At 38.8% G+C, this 16,935-nt stretch overlaps 1 protein-coding gene across 1 annotated transcript in view; it reads left to right on the top strand.

The window, feature by feature from the left end:
* Nucleotides 1-203: 203 nt before the first annotated feature.
* icam5 (intercellular adhesion molecule 5) overlaps nt 204-16,935 on the top strand; it is a 57,022-nt gene continuing 40,290 nt past the window's right edge. The window contains exons 1-7 of the mRNA XM_062986296.1: nt 204-270; nt 7,253-7,516; nt 9,111-9,440; nt 11,886-12,110; nt 12,197-12,460; nt 14,641-14,895; nt 15,016-15,345. Coding sequence (XP_062842366.1) covers nt 204-270; nt 7,253-7,516; nt 9,111-9,440; nt 11,886-12,110; nt 12,197-12,460; nt 14,641-14,895; nt 15,016-15,345 — 1,735 coding nt within the window. The remainder of the gene's footprint in view (nt 271-7,252; nt 7,517-9,110; nt 9,441-11,885; nt 12,111-12,196; nt 12,461-14,640; nt 14,896-15,015; nt 15,346-16,935) is intronic.

Genomic DNA, 16,935 nt, shown 5'->3' with positions numbered 1-16,935 from the left:
TTTCAGGCAAATTGAAAACATTTGGCAACCCGGTGCTGGCTCTGACTAATGTAGCGGTATGAAGGCGAGGGGGTGTGTGGGTAGAGGCGGTCAGTAGATGTACATGTGCGGTGTAGAGAGCACAGACAGTTACTCTTCATACTGAACCGTTACTTTTGGAGGTTGGACGTGTTTTAACAGAATTGATTCTCCAGAGATTGGATATGATGTACAGAGGAGCTTTATTTCAGATTTTTCTTGCTTTCTTCTACTTTTGCGGACACATACAAGGTGAGTGGAGGATTTTCTAAACTAAAGCACAGTGAATAATGGTAAAGAATCTGAATAAGAAATGATAAGAAGTGACTGTTGCTTGCTGGTGATATTTAAATAGTTTGTAATGTTTTGTACGTTGTTTGTAAGTGTTTTCCATCTGGATGAATGTCACATGTTTTACTAGCTGACCTGTCATTGATTCTAGACCAATGGTTCTCAAACTTTATTACACCAAGTACCACCTTTGACTTTCCAAGTTCCACCATTAGTTCTAGAATTAAATTTATTATCCTATATGACTACACTGTTTAGCTAAAATATAAAATAATAAGCTATATGTGACAGCACAGTCCACTGACAGAGCAGTTCTTAATTAGGAATACTTGTGCTGCGTTCACTATAGCTGTTGTTCACCTCCCTAGGTCTGAAATATTGACCTTCTTTGTCCTGAAATATTGCAAAATTCATTAAAAATCTTACAACATAAAGTGTATATAAACTTTAACTTGAACTGTATATTATCAGGAATATCTTATTTACTGCATACAAACTATTCTGGCAAGTGCAATAATGTTTTAAATGTATTTTTATTCATCATATATGATCAACTATTTATTATGTAAACATATGTTTAAAAGGTCGGCACGGTGTCTCTGTGGATAGCATTGTTGCCTTACAGCAAGAAGGTCCTGTGTTTGATTCCCAGTTGTAGTGGTCCAGGTTTTTTCTGTGTGGAGTTTGTATGTTCTTTCCTTGTCAGTGTAGGGTTTCCTCCGGGTGCTCTGGTTCTTATCCCCTTTTTTCAATTGTTTCTGTTTGGAACCACAGTTGTAAGGTTTAGGTTATTCATTATTTTAGTTACTTCAGCTTATTCATTTGGGCTACCTCAGCTTAGAGTGAAATTCATTTTGTTTCATTGTTTAATGTACTTAATTTTGTACCATCAGTACCATCAGAGGGATCTAGACAGTTTTTGCTTGTCTTATGATAAGCTTTGAAGGTGTCTTTCAAAATATCTGGTGGTCTTTCATTGCTACATGGTGCTCATAAACTGTGGTCCAATGATGAATCAAATAACCTCCAGTCATATTCACATCAGAGATAATCCTACATTTCATTCACTTCTGTCTGACACCAGGTACTAACCTTACCAAAGCTCTTTTGACTGAATGGGCACACATTTACACACACACACACACACACACACACACACACACACACACACACACACACACGCACACACACACACACTTCATGGTGTGTGCAAAGCCTTCTCAGAAAACCCAGCCCATTTGTATTGCCCACTGTTTGCTAATGGAATGACCAAAATGTTGATAGTCAGGTGTACAGTGTTTTATAGTGTATCTTACATAGATGTACATACATGTTTCATAAATGTGAATATACAGTTTTATATAAAGTAATGCGAAGGTTTCAACAAGGCAGAATGATTATAAGAGACTTTATTTTGTTTTAAGGAATTGAGCAGACTAGTGCTGTAAGTAGACCCACATTTTAATAGTAGTGCATTGAAATAATATAAAAGAAAACTAATCCCTTAGTTATGAGAAGACTAGTTTAGTTTACCATAACCAATGAGAAAAAATAGAATAAAAAAAATCTTCATAATTTTTAATTCCACATAAGGGCGGCTTGGTGGGTAGCACTGTCGCCTCACAGCAACAAGGTTCTGGGTTTGATTTCCAGGTAAAGCAATCTTTTCTGTGTCTAGTTTGCATGTTCTCCCCGTGTCTGTGTGGGTTTCTTCTGGGAGCTCCGGTTTCCTCCTACAGTCCAAAGACATGCAGTGGGGTGAATTGGAGATACAAAATTGTCCATGACTGTGTTTGACATTAAACTTGAACCTGTTCTGATATAAATACACTGATCAGCCATAACATTAAAACCACCTCCTTGTTGCTACACACACTGTCCATGTAATCAGCTCCACTTACCATATAGAAGCACTTTGTAGTTCTACAATTACTGAGTGTAGTCTATCGGTTTCTCTGCATGCTTTGTTAGCACCATTTCATGCTGTTCTTTAATGGTCAGGACTCTCTTAGGACCTCTACAGAGCAGGTATTATTTGAGTGGTGGATCATTCTCAGCACTGCAGTGACACTGACATGGTGGTGGTGTGTTAGTGTGTTGTGCTGATATGAGTGGATTAGACACAACAATGTTGATGGAGTTTTTAAACACCTCATTGTCACTACTGGACTAAGAATAGTCCATCAACCAAAAATATCCAGCCAACAGCGCCCTGTGGGCAGCATCCTGTGACCACTGACGAAGGTCTGACCAACTCCAATGGCAGCAATAGATGAGCGATCGTCTCTGACTTTACATCTACAAGGTGAACCAACTAGTTAGGAGTGTCTAATAGAGTTGACAGTTAGTGGACACGGTATTTAAAAACTCCAGCAGCGCTGCTGTTTCTGATCCACTCATACCAGCACAACACACACTAACACACAACCACCATGTCAGTGTCACTGCAGTGCTGAGAATGATCCACCATCTAAATAATACCTGCTCTGTGGGGGTCCTGACCATTGAAGAACAGCATGAAAGGGGGCTAACAAAGCATTCAGAGAAACAGATGGACAGTGAGTGTAGAAACAAGGAGGTGGTTTTAATGTTATGGCTCATCAGTGTATATAACCAAAGTGTGTAAAACATGACGTTATTAATCCTAATAAAATAAATAACATTCCACGTAGACACTACAAAGATTAGTCTGGTCTGGTGTAGACACCTAGGAGACTGTAATGCTGGATCTCAGTGGTGGTAAGATGTAGCATGACAGACCAGTGTGCCACCCGGGCACCTTTTTATACTTAATTTTGGATTTTAAATGTATTAAATTTAAAACTCGTTCCCGTTTGCTTTAACATTAAACAGACGGCTTAGTTTCCGGGCGGAGTATTTGAATCTGTAATAACATTTATTACATAGTATAGGCCTACTGCTTCTGCTTAGCAATAAGTTTGATGCCTTTAGTGTTTTTACATTGTCATGTGTTTGGGTGTGATGTATCAAATTAAGAATCTCTTCCTGTGTGTGTGTGTGTGTGTGTGTGTGTGTGTGTGTGTGTGTGTGTGTGTGTGTGTGATACTGCTTGCTTTACAGAGAATGTGTGTTTTCAATGTTCTCTTTAAAACAGATGTGAACACTTAAGGGTTGTTAAAATGTTTGTTCATTTTTGGTGCACTGCGTGTCAACAACATTTACAAAACAGCAATGCAAAGTCATGAAAATAAAACTGAATTATGTATTATAAGAGTTAGGCAGTATTTTAATGACCATGGCAGAATTTGTGACATATTGGCTATTTCTTGTAAAATATGACTGATCATGCATAAAACCTTTCTTTTATTTAGCAATGTGGGTCAGATAAAGTTCTTTACTGTTATGTTATTGTGTGTGGCCCTGATCAAAAGTTTGTATACCCTTCAGCCTTGCATGTTTGGCCTTATACATACACTGATCAGCCATAACATTAAAACCACCTCCTTGTTTCTACACTCACTGTCCATTTTATCAGCTCCACTTACCATATAGAAGCACTTTGTAGTTCTAATTACTGACTGTAGTCCATCTGTTTCTCTAGCCTGTTTTCACCCTGTTCTTCAATGGTCAGGACCCCCACAGGACCACTACAGAGCAGGTGTTATTTGGGTGGTGGGTCATTCTCAGCACTGTATGTTACTGGTATGAGTGGATCAGACACAGCAGTGCTGCTGGAGTTTTTAAATAGCATGTCCACTCACTGTCCACTCTATTAGACATTCCTACCTAGTTGGTCCACCTTGTAGAGATCGCTCATCTATTGCTGCTGTTTGAGTCGGTCATCTTTTAGACCTTCATCAGTGGTCACAGGACGCTGCCCACAGGGCGCTGTTGGCTGGATATTTTTGGTTGGTGGACTATTCTCAGTCCAGCGGTGACAGTGAGGTGTTTAAAAACTCCAGCAGCGCTGCTGTGTCTTATCCACTCATACCAGCACAACACACACTAACACAACACCACCATGTCAGTGTCACTGCAGTGCTGAGAATGATCCACCACCCAAATAATACCTGCTCTGTAGTGGTCCTGTGGGGGTCCTGAGCATTGAAGAACAGGGTGAAAGGGGGTCAACAATGTATGCAGAGAAACAGATGGACTACGGTCAGTAATTGTAGAACTACAAAGTGCTTCTATATGGTAAGTGGAGCTGATAAAATGGACAGTGAGTATAGAAACAAGGAGGTGGTTTTAATGTTATGGCTGATTGGTGTACATGTTGACACAGGTTTAAATGGTTTATAAGGATAAGGTTCAACAACTTTAACTTGTTTGATTATAATCAGTGTGAGTGTTTTTTTTTTTGGTCTGCATACATGACTTGGCACAGTTTTATGCTATGTGCCCCTCCTGATGCAACCCTCCTTATTTTTTATCAAGGCTTGTGACCAGTACTAAGAGCAGCTTACAAGTGCACCTCCTAATAGCTACACTGTTCAGCAGCTCATCCCCCTTCCCCAGGCATAGCCAATCATATTAGTGTAGATGTGTAGACGGACCCCAGATCCCAGTGGTAGTGTGCCAGTGGATTTTACTGCTGTACCTCCTCACCGCCAATTAGTGTCTGTGTATAAAAAGGTCAATTCCTGAGAGCTCTTGAGAGACCCCTGCACACTTCATTCAGGGCTGTACTGTCTTTGCAATATAACTGTTAAAGGTCTGCGAGAAAAGATATTTGAACTTGTGAAATGACAATCAGTATTGTTTAGACTTTGATAGTAGTGGGAAGTTAGTGGTTCTGTTAATACCAAGACATGGTCAGGTAGACCAACAGAAATTTAACATACAAGTGCAAGGAAAATGGGTTGAAATGCAAAGAAAATCCCACAAGCAGCTTCAGCTGAAGTGCCTTTTTAAGCTGCACGGTAATGAAGTACTTGAACAAAAATGGGCTGCATGGATAAGTTGCTGGAAGTAAGCTGATACTGTGCCACGGCCATAAAACAGCCTGTTTACAAGCTGCTAAACAGTTCATAGATAAGCCTTAAAATGTTGTGTTTTGTATTTATATGTAATGCACAAATATTAAAACTAAAAAACCATTGCTCACCCATCTCATAAAATAATTTCATAATCTGCCAAAAATTATTATATAAAGTTCACACTATAGTACATGTAAAAACCCAACAGTTGATTTTATGCCTACTGTCCTTGTAAAACCCTAGACTAGAACCTATATAGTCTAAAAGGTAAATCCATCCTTACATTCATTTATTAGCAATGAAGCCAATAAAGCACTTATTATTGTTTAATTTAGTTTTAATGGCTTGGTGGGTAGCACTGTCGCTCCAGTGGCGTAAGTAGGAGCTCATGGGCCCCAGTGCAAAAAAATGTTTGGGCTCCCTCAACAAATTTCATTCTATATATATATATATATATATATATATATATATATATATATATGAATTGCTCTGGTATTTTTAATGCACAGTTATTGTTATTTTAATTTTACTTAACAAAAATATTGTAATATAATAACAACAACCTGGCGAGTGGAGGTCGTGGAGCCTGTTGCGGTTGTGCGATTTTTCATCTTTTTTATTTTTTATTTTTCTGACGCTTTGGTAATATTTCAAAGCTTGAGTTGAGAACAGAAAACACTTTTTTACCAGACGAGTGCGCTATTGCTTTAATGATAAAAGTTAAAGTTTGTTTATTAGGATTGTAACGTCATGTTTTACACTTTGGTTACATTCATGACAGAAACGGTAGTTACTCATTACACAAGATTCATCAGTTCACAAGTTTAATGTCAAATTCAGTTATGGACCATTTGATCTCCAATTCACCTCTTTTGCATGTCTTTGGACTGTGGGAGGAAACCGGAGCACCCGGAGGAAACCCACACAGACACGAGGAGAACATGCAAACTCCACACAGAAAGGACCCAGACCGCGCCACCTAGGGATCTAACCCAGGACCTTCTTGCTGTGAAGATTTTTATGTCATGACAGTTTTGGATTTCAACTTTTGCATTTTTTTCGCCTGTAAATGTTTGACTGAAATGTATATCCCTTACAAATAAATACTTGTTAATATTTTGAAAGTGTATATTTTGTATATAACTGCTGGCACAAAAATATACATGACAGCAACTTGACATTGCTGGTGCAGAAGGTTTTATCATTTTTTAAAGTTTGTGGCATGGTCTCTTCATTCCTCATCAGTGAATATGATTGACCTAGATGGTGACTGTTTTGTTATGGGCTATACAATGGGGGGAAAAACTTAAGCGGATTGTATGACAGTATGACATTTGTGATTTTTAAATTATATTTAACCATCCAGACACGTTTATTCTTTTAGCAGAGTGACTGCATTTCTCCAAACCTTGTTAAGAGACTACTGTTCCATGTACGTTTTAATAGGTGTAGTCAAACTTGCCCTATTTATATCATTAATACATTTACCAGCTATAATTAATCTATAGTCACTGAGGATTAGGGAATTACGTTACGAAACTATGCTACAAGATTAAAAAACATGATTAAACTTTCTACACCACTGATTTATTCATCTGTGTGACTAAATGCTTATTTTTGTTCTGCAATATTTTTTTTTGTAAATTTAGAAACTTAGGGAAGAACTACATTATGTAAAGTTTACAGTAAAATTATTCAGTCATGGAAAAACAACAGTTGCAGAAATCATTAAAACTGTTATGACATACATGTCATATACAGGGCTAGTAAAGTTTATTTTTAATTTTGATTGAATGTTTTGTATATTAGTATCAGACTCTAGTACAGGAGTGACCCAGGCTTGTAATTAAGATGTACTTATTTAACACCCCGTGTTTAGTGATCAGCTCAAACTTTCATATGTTAAATTAAGTTTAATAGAAGAAGGAAATCACTAAGTGAAAACTGTTGCCTGTCCCTCCAGTGCTGAATGTAATAATTAAATGTTTGTGTTTTTATTACAGGGACAAATGTCTCAGTCTTACAGATCGAACCAGATAGCGTTGTGGTCGAACACGGAAGTTCAGTCTCTGTGAACTGTAGCACAAACCTCAAGCATCAGGGGATGGGCTGGGAGGCAACCCAGGGATCAGTGCCTCTAACAGAACATGTCCAGCTCATCACTTGGAAGTTGGAGAGCCTCCAGGACTGGAACATAAAACCAATTTGTTATGCAAATTTTCTTAATGATAAGCAAGTGGAATCTGAGCTTAACATTACAGTGTACAGTAAGTACATTTTGAGATAACTTATTTTTTAATATTTTAACTTGCCCACTGTAATAACATATACAGTGTGCTGAAAACATCATTTAACCCAGTGGTCAAAATAAATAAAATAGTTAAGACATATTTAAATAAAAGGTTACTGGCTGTTATGGCTGCAAATGAACCAAAGTACCAAACCAGAAGAATAAATGTTTACAAATAGTTGAAATTTCATTATTCATTAAGCATATATAGTTCTCATTGTTATTTATCTTTTCCATAAACTTAGTGTCTGATCCAAAATATAAAATTATATCAAAGTGATACATAACCAATGTTGTTACACTGATTTATTTGGCTGAACATAGGGCTGGATGATATTGCTAAAATTTATATCACGATATAACTCCTAATTTCAGTCGATACAATATAATTCCGATATCGATATGAATGATACAAATGTCAGAAAAACTGCCAAGAACACCAACATTGGATGGCTGTACCTGCAAACCCCTGAAAATTGTATTAAATAAATGACATTTTATAGAAATGAAATATCACTCTTTAAAACTACATAATATTTAATAATAATAATAATAATGGTACAAATAAATTAGCTTTCACCTTTTGTATTCAGCATTTGTATACAAACAAAAACAGAAATGACATCATTCTCAAATAAACATAAACTTTGACAATATACTGTAGATTAAAATAAGTTACTGAAGCTAATTCATAATCTGATGACTGCAACACATTCGATACCTGAAAATTACATTCACCACAAAAGCTGTCACAGAGGCAAATTAAGGCCAAGGTTTACAATTTGAGTCTTATTCATTTGTGTTTAAAGGATAATGGCCCTGATGATACTCCATGACAATCCTCAGATGGTCAGATGACACTTCACATACTTGCCTCTGAAGCTTAAGAAAACCTCTATTACACAAAGTAGAACCATCATCATCCACAAACACTGCCACATTTTCTGGGATTATCTGAGATGGTCTGGCACAAAGTGGTCAGTGTTATGGTTTTTGAAGTTGTTTATGTTAGAGATAGATGTTGTGTTTTCTGGGTTGAAGAGGAAAAGGACCCTTCTGACCATTACCACTGCAAAATTCAAACCTGTCTGCAATCCAGACCTGTTTAAATGGACTGGAAGAACAAAATGAAGCACAATATAAGATAATAGATACCTTGCTCTGTTGAACTGCTAAAGTGTTATATTAGGCAAGGATGGTAAAGAAAAACACTTTCACGACAGCAACAGCTGGTGTCCTTCACCAGGTTCACAAATGGTTACAGAACACCTACTTACTAAATCACATGGTAGCTACTAATCTGGGAGGTGTGGGCTAACATATGCTTTCTCCAAGACAGGTCAAACCAAATGCTTTTTACATGCTACTTCGGCATATTGGCAGGGCTTAAATAAAGTGTAGTTGATAAGCCATTATTTTTAGACTTTATTAGTACTTTATTATTATAGCTACATAGCTTTATAGCTTCAGTACACATCTGATAAAAGAAAACATTGTCTACCAAACACATCTTGGCTAATGTAATTATCTGTATTTGATTTATATGCTAAAACATGTTTTTTCTTCAACAGAGTTACCAGATAGTGTTACTATCAGTACTGTTGGTCACTCAGGTCCCATGAATGAAGGCCAACAGTATGAACTCCAGTGTGATGTTCAGAACGTTGCTCCTATTCACCTTCTTACAGTGAACTGGTACAAAGGAGAAACTCTGCTGGCAAATAATTCATTTACTGACCCCAACAAGAAACCAGTGAATGAGTCTGTTACACTGCAGATCACCCCCAACAGAGCAGATGATGGAGCTCAATACAGGTGTGAAGCAAAGTTACAACTGGGACCAGATGGACCTCATCCTGCTCCGACAGTAAAATCAGTTCTTCTCACCATTACTGTGTACTGTAAGTAACACTAATCTAATGTCACCTTAACATTAGTTACACACAATACTGCATGACATGGTAAATCATTTGAACCCAGAACTATTTGCACCCTGGTTGAGTACCTGTGTCTGCAGAACTAGATACATAATGAAACTGAAAATGTAACTGATTCAGAAATGAAATTGTGACACAGCTACCCAACACTGTGTAGAGTTCAAGCTTCCGAAATCTAAATCTTAGTTGTGCTACACGGCTACTCAACAGACACATTTAGCCATGTCTGAGGAAGGGTGGGTAATATGGGGTTTCACCACATTGCCTCTGCAAATTCCCCATGATGAATACTTGTGCCATTACAAGTAGTGAAGGTACACACGGGACAAGGCGTGATTCTATACTGATTCTATGAATGGCTGCGAGAATCGGAGGAATGAGAATGTGACGGAGGGATGCTAAACTGCGCCTCTCCTTGGCCAGCGTGGTGAGGGTACCAGTGGCAGAGGAATTAATTGTAACTGGAATTTGCTGGGAAAGCTGAAAAGGAAAGCTGTCATTATCAATTTCATTTACGTTACATTTACATTTGTGGCATTTAGCGGATGCTTTCATACAAAGTGACTTACAGTCATCACTGAATACAATTTGAGAAATTGAGTTGAGGGCCTTGCTCAGGGTCCCAACAGCGACCACTTGGTAAAGGTCAGACTTGAACCAGCAACCATCTGATTACTAGTCCAGTACCTTAACTGCAGAGCAACCACTGCCCTAATTTCATTTTATAACATACAAATAATATATTCACTTATATATACACTAAATAGCCATAACATTAAAACCACCTCCTTGTTTCTACACTCACTGTCCCTTTTGTCAGCTCCACTTACCATATACAAGCACTTTGTAGTTCTACAATTACTGTTTGTAGTCCATCTGTTTCTTTACATACTTTTTTAGCCTGCTTTCACCCTGTTCCTCCATGGTCAGGACCACCACAGAGCAGGTATTATTTAGGTGGTGGATCATTCTCAGCACTGCAGTGACAATGACATGGTGGTGGTGTGTTAGTGTGTGTTGTACTGGTATGAGTGGATCAGACACAGCAGCGCTGCTGGAGTTTTTAAATAGCATGTCCACTTACTGTCCACTTAGACAGTCCTACCTGATTGATCCACCTTGTAGATGTAAAGTCAGAGACGATCGCTCATCTATTGCTGCTATTTGAGTTGGTCATCTTCTAGACCTTCATCAGTGGTTACAGGTCACTGCCCACGAGCTGCTGTTGGCTGGATATATTTTCGGTTGGTGGACTATTCTCAGTCCAGCAGTGACGGTGAGGGGTTTAAAAACTCCAGCAGTGCCGCTGTGTCTGATGCACTCATACCAGCACAACACACTAACACACCACCACCATGTCAGTGTCACTGCAGTGCTGAGAATCATCCACCACCCAAATAATACCTGCTCTGTAGTGGTCCTGGGAGAGTCCTGACCATTGAAGAACAGCATGAAAGGGGGCTAACAAAGCATGCAGAGAAACAGATGGACTACAGTCAGTAATTGTAGAACTACAGAGTGCTCCTATATGGTAAGTGGAGCTGATGAAATGGACAGTGAGTGTAGAAACAAGGAGGTGGTTTTAATGTTATGGCTGATCGGTGTGTATATACATGCAGTAGTTAAAATGCATAACGTGTCAATTTAAAGTAAATTCATTCATTTATTGTCTGTTTTACCATTGGTTATTCTGATCAGGGTTGTGGTGTGTCTGATTAATTGGGCAAAAGGCAGGAAACACCCCGGACAGGTCGCCATTCCATCACAGGGGAGACATATACACACACTTACATTAAGGGCAGTTTTAGTAGCTCCCATTGGCCTGACTGCATGTCTTTGGACTTGATGGGATGAAACCGGAGCAACCAGAGAAAACCCAGGCGGACACAGAGACAACATGAAAACTTTACATAGAAAAGACCCTGGCCACCTAGGGAATCGAACCCAGGCCCTTCATGCTGTGAGGCGACAGCACTACCCACTGTGCCACAGTGGTTAAATTTATGCTCACACTGATTTCAACTAAGAATGTGATCTGATACAGGATGTACATGACTATTATTTGTTTATTAGACTTAGTCTGGTTATCCTGAGTCAGGAATATACAAGACAACTCTTTACTGCAATCAAGGTATCAGTCCAGTTATTGAGCTGCATGTAATTGTAGCACTTGTAACGGTAACAACAGCAGCAAAAATACTCCGGACAGCCGAAGTTTACTGTATTGTGTTTTTAAAAGCAACTTTAGTGGTGATAGTACTGGGGTGATTAAACTACTTTTTACTAAACCTGAAGTATATATTTAATATTCCCAAATATATGTTTAATAATGTTTAACAAATAATTACAACATTTACAGGACTGTGAAAACCCTGCTTTTATTATTTGTATTTTTCTTCCCTGTTACAGATGGCCCAGAGATTTCATGTCCAAGCAATATTACATTTTTAGAAGGTGAACCTTTTAATCACAATTGCACAGCTAAAGGTCACCCACAACCTGAAATTACATGGTGGAAAGATGACACCGCTGTAGATTTACCACAGAAGGTATTCAGACGTGATCAAGGGCAGTACACCCTATTAGCAAACAACACTAATGATATCAGTCACAAACTGGAGGTCATGGTGGTCTGTAAGTGGATGCTAATTTATGTACATATTGATAACTATAGTAAAATAAGGGGAAAGTGGAATTGACATGATATCCTTTTTTCTCAGATCCACCCTCTGAGATTTCAGAGCTAGTGAATACCCCAGTAAATCGTGGAGAAAATGTGACGCTAAAGTGCTCTTCTTCTGCCAAGCCTCGTCCAGAATACGAATGGCGCTTTTATGATGCATCTAATGTGCGGTATGAGAACACTGATGGAGTCTCGCTCCTACACATAAATGCTGCCAATGGACTCAACAATGGCAATTACACCTGCATTTCCTCCAACGACCTTGGAAAAAAAGAGCTCACTGTCAGAGTGGATGTGAAGGGTAAGAATTCAAGTGTTCATGTCAGTATATTTTTGGCACTCCTGGTAAAGATGCATAAAAAAGTCAATATACTGTACGTGTGGCTATTTTAAGCTGTAAAAATGATAACACACTGAACTTGTGAGTTAGACTCTTAGCTCTGCTACCGGCAGGCCTACACAGACAATGGGTGTGTGATCTCTAGTGATCTCTCTACATAGACAGCATTTTATATCATCCTACACACATTACAGAGAAAAGGCTGTTCACATTCTTAGATGCCTTAAAATGCTGCCTAGTAAGGCACCTTAAAATTGAATGGTATTTTGACTGAATAATGAGGGAGCATCCGATGCTTCCCTAGCGGTAAAGGCAATCCCAGCATTCAGTGCGGCACATTTTTTCTCACAAAAAAAATTACAAATATGGTGGACAAATGCGGAGCAATGAACAGAGTTATTTACAAACGTAAATAAATTATCATTGATTTTTAATTTGTATAATTATGTACAAGTGTATTTATTTGCTAATCCGGGCTTGTCAGGGACAGTTTAACCATTTTTGGCACACAGGGAAGATGTTAATTGACATGCTAGCATATTGTGCCACCTCATCCCATTGGTCCATTGGTTTGAATGGAATGAGGCTAACTGTGTTAGCTTAGTAACCGAAAACTAATGTAATGAATAATCTTTCTTACAACCCCAAATCATAAAAAGTTGGGACAGTATGGAAAATGCAAATAAAATAGAAACACAGAGTTTCTTACATTTACTTTGACTTTTATTTGATTGCAGACAGGATGAAACTGAGATATTTCATGTTTTGTCTGCTCAACTTCATTTCATTTATTAATAAACATCCATTCCTGCATTTCAGCCCTGCAACACATTAAAAAAAAAGTTGTGATGGGGAAATTTAGGGCTAGTAATGAGGTGAAAAAACTAAATGATGCAATTTTAAACAGGTGATGTCAACAGGTGATTGTAATCATGGTTTGGTACAAAAGTAGCATCCAGAAAGGGCTGAGTCTTTGATGAACAAAGATGATCAGAAGATCTCCAGTTTGTCAACAAATGTGTGAGAAAATGATTGAAATGTTTAAAAACAATGTACCTCAAAGAAAGATTGGAAGGGATTTGCATATTTCTCTTCTCTCCTTCTTTACCATCCCAACTTTTTTTGTAATGTGTTGCAGGCCTGAAATGCAGGAATGGATGTTTATTAATAAATGAAATGAAGTTGAGCAGATAAAACATGAAATATCTCAGGTTCATCCTGTCTGCAATCAAATAAAAGTCAAAGTAAATGTAAGAAACTTTTTCTGATTTGGGGTTGTAGAATCCTCTCTACCTAGGCAGCTGCCTATGTAGGCAGTAGACAGCAAGGTAGCTCACTTGGTTTTCGAACACACCCAATGATTTGCTCATTCATTGGATTGGATCTCGAAGGGGATTCCTCATAACTGATGCAATTACGACCTCTGCTGGTTAATTGTTGGTGCCTGCACAGAGACAGGAGATAATGGAGATCAGTGCGTTGACTCTCCGTGCACGAGACTGAGCCTTATATGAACTTGTCTCGTGTAGGTGAAAAGATGGGCGTGACATAATTTAAATATTTTTTTCTGGCCAGAACCAGCAGGGATATGAATAAAAACAAACACTATTATATTGATATGGGCTCAGGTACTGCTTAAATAGTGCTATCGGCATTCACTGTGTCTGAGGAGTTGATGGCCTTAGTCCTGCAATGGGTTGGTGACCTTTCAAGGGAATTTCCAGTTCAAAACAGACGTGCTGTTATCCTGACCAGGATAAAGTGATTGATGAAAATTAAATTGTTTTCATGTTAATAATGAAGTGCTGATTGATAATGCTTATCATAGCATAAATCAAAAATGTAAATGTTTAGACAGAACTGTGAACTGCATGTTTAGTGTGCAGGCTGTAGTTTGGAATGCAGAGTATTGCGGAAATGTAAATGTTACACACAGTAACAGGGTGCTGGGACCTGGCTTCGATGCTTCAGGTCAATGTCTGTAGGGAGTTTTGCACAAGTGTCCATGTGTCACATTTCAACAATCTTCAGCTCTTGAGATGAATTTAAATGTCCTTTGCTTAATTGCTAAGACAAGTATTTATCTTTTTTACTTATTTTTTGTACAGTCAAATTCTGACAGTTTGTCTTTTTCAATGCAGGTGCAGAGGCTGTGTGCCCGCTTACAATCAGCCCACCCCATGTAGTGATGGAGCATGGCCAGTCTACTGATGTGAAGTGTACTGCCTCCAGTAATCATTCTCGGTTGCACTGGAAATTTGTAGATTCCTTAACTAATAGCAGCACGTTACACATGACCTACTTACAGCTTTTGGATTGGGATGAAAAGCCATCATGTTATGGAGAATTTATAGGGCTTGACAGTTGTCGTAAACTTTTGAATGTTACTCTCTTCAGTAAGTCTGCATTCTTGGTCGTTACCATTTTATTACCTGTAACACCCATTTTATTGTTGTATAAAGTTTATGTTATCTAAATATTTCCAACATGTTATTATTTTTTATATTTCCTTTTAGAACGTCCAGATATGGTTACTATCAGTACTGTTGGTCACTCAGGACCAATGGTTGAAGGCAACCAGTATGAACTCCAGTGTGATGTTCAGAACGTTGCTCCTATTCACCTTCTTACTGTGAACTGGTACAAAGGAGAAACTCTGCTGGCAAATAATTCGTTTTCTGACACCAACAAGAAACCAGTGAGTGAGTCTGTTACACTGCAGATCTCCCCCAACAGAGCGGATGATGGAGCTCAATACAGGTGTGAAGCAAAGTTACAGCTGGGACCAGATGGACCTCATCCTGCTCCGACAGTACAATCAGAACCTCTCACCATTACTGTGCACTGTAAGTTATGATTCATACAAAATGTTCTAATACAGTAGACCCTTGAGTTAGGAACGGTTTACCATACGAACATTTTGGGTTACGAACTTTATTTTTCAACTTATTGTACAAACAAATTTCGGATTACGAACAGAAATTTGGGAAACACGTGATGTCACGAACAAGTTGACTCCAACCGTCTCTCTGTGTATATATATATATATATATATATATATATATATACAGGTCCTTCTCAAAAAATTAGCATATTGTGATAAAGTTCATTATTTTCCATAATGTAATGATAAAAATTAAACTTTCATATATTTTAGATTCATTGCACACCAACTGAAATATTTCAGGTCTTTTATTGTTTTAATACTGATGATTTTGGCATACAGCTCATGAAAACCCAAAATTCCTATCTCAAAAAATTAGCATATCATGAAAAGGTTCTCTAAACGAGCTATTAACCTAATCATCTGAATCAACGAATTAACTCTAAACACCTGCAAAAGATTCCTGAGGCTTTTAAAAACTCCCAGCCTGGTTCATTACTCAAAACTGCAATCATGGGTAAGACTGCCGACCTGACTGCTGTCCAGAAGGCCATCATTGACACCCTCAAGCAAGAGGGTAAGACACAGAAAGAAATTTCTGAACGAATAGGCTGTTCCCAGAGTGCTGTATCAAGGCACCTCAGTGGGAAGTCTGTGGGAAGGAAAAAGTGTGGCAGAAAACACTGCACAACGAGAAGAGGTGACCGGACCCTGAGGAAGATTGTGGAGAAGGGCCGATTCCAGACCTTGGGGGACCTGCGGAAGCAGTGGACTGAGTCTGGAGTAGAAACATCCAGAGCCACCGTGCACAGGCGTGTGCAGGAAATGGGCTACAGGTGCCGCATTCCCCAGGTCAAGCCACTTTTGAACCAGAAACAGCAGCACTGGACTGTTGCTCAGTGGTCCAAAGTACTGTTTTCGGATTAAAGCAAATTTTGCATGTCATTCGGAAATCAAGGTGCCAGAGTCTGGAGGAAGACTGTGGAGAAGGAAATGCCAAAATGCCTGAAGTCCAGTGTCAAGTACCCACAGTCAGTGATGGTCTGGGGTGCCATGTCAGCTGCTGGTGTTGGTCCACTGTGTTTTATCAAGGGCAGGGTCAATGCAGCTAGCTATCAGGAGATTTTGGAGCACTTCATGCTTCCATCTGCTGAAAAGCTTTATGGAGATGAAGATTTCATTTTTCAGCACGACCTGGCACCTGCTCACAGTGCCAAAACCACTGGTGAATGGTTTACTGACCATGGTATTACTGTGCTCAATTGGCCTGCCAACTCTCCTGACCTGAACCCCATAGAGAATCTGTGGGATATTGTGAAGAGAAAGTTGAGAGACACAAGACCCAACACTCTGGATGAGCTTAAGGCCGCTATCGAAGCATCCTGGGCCTCCATAACACCTCAGCAGTGCCACAGGCTGATTGCCTCCATGCCACGCCGCATTGAAGCAGTCATTTCTGCAAAAGGATTCCCGACCAAGTATTGAGTGCATAACTGAACATAATTATTTGAAGGTTGACTTTTTTTGTATTAAAAACACTTTTCTTTTATTG

Source organism: Trichomycterus rosablanca, chromosome 2, assembly GCF_030014385.1.
Source record: "Trichomycterus rosablanca isolate fTriRos1 chromosome 2, fTriRos1.hap1, whole genome shotgun sequence".
NCBI classification, from domain to species: Eukaryota; Metazoa; Chordata; class Actinopteri; order Siluriformes; family Trichomycteridae; genus Trichomycterus; species Trichomycterus rosablanca.
Note: the sequence above shows the minus strand (reverse complement) of the source record. Positions and strands in the feature narration are given on the sequence as shown.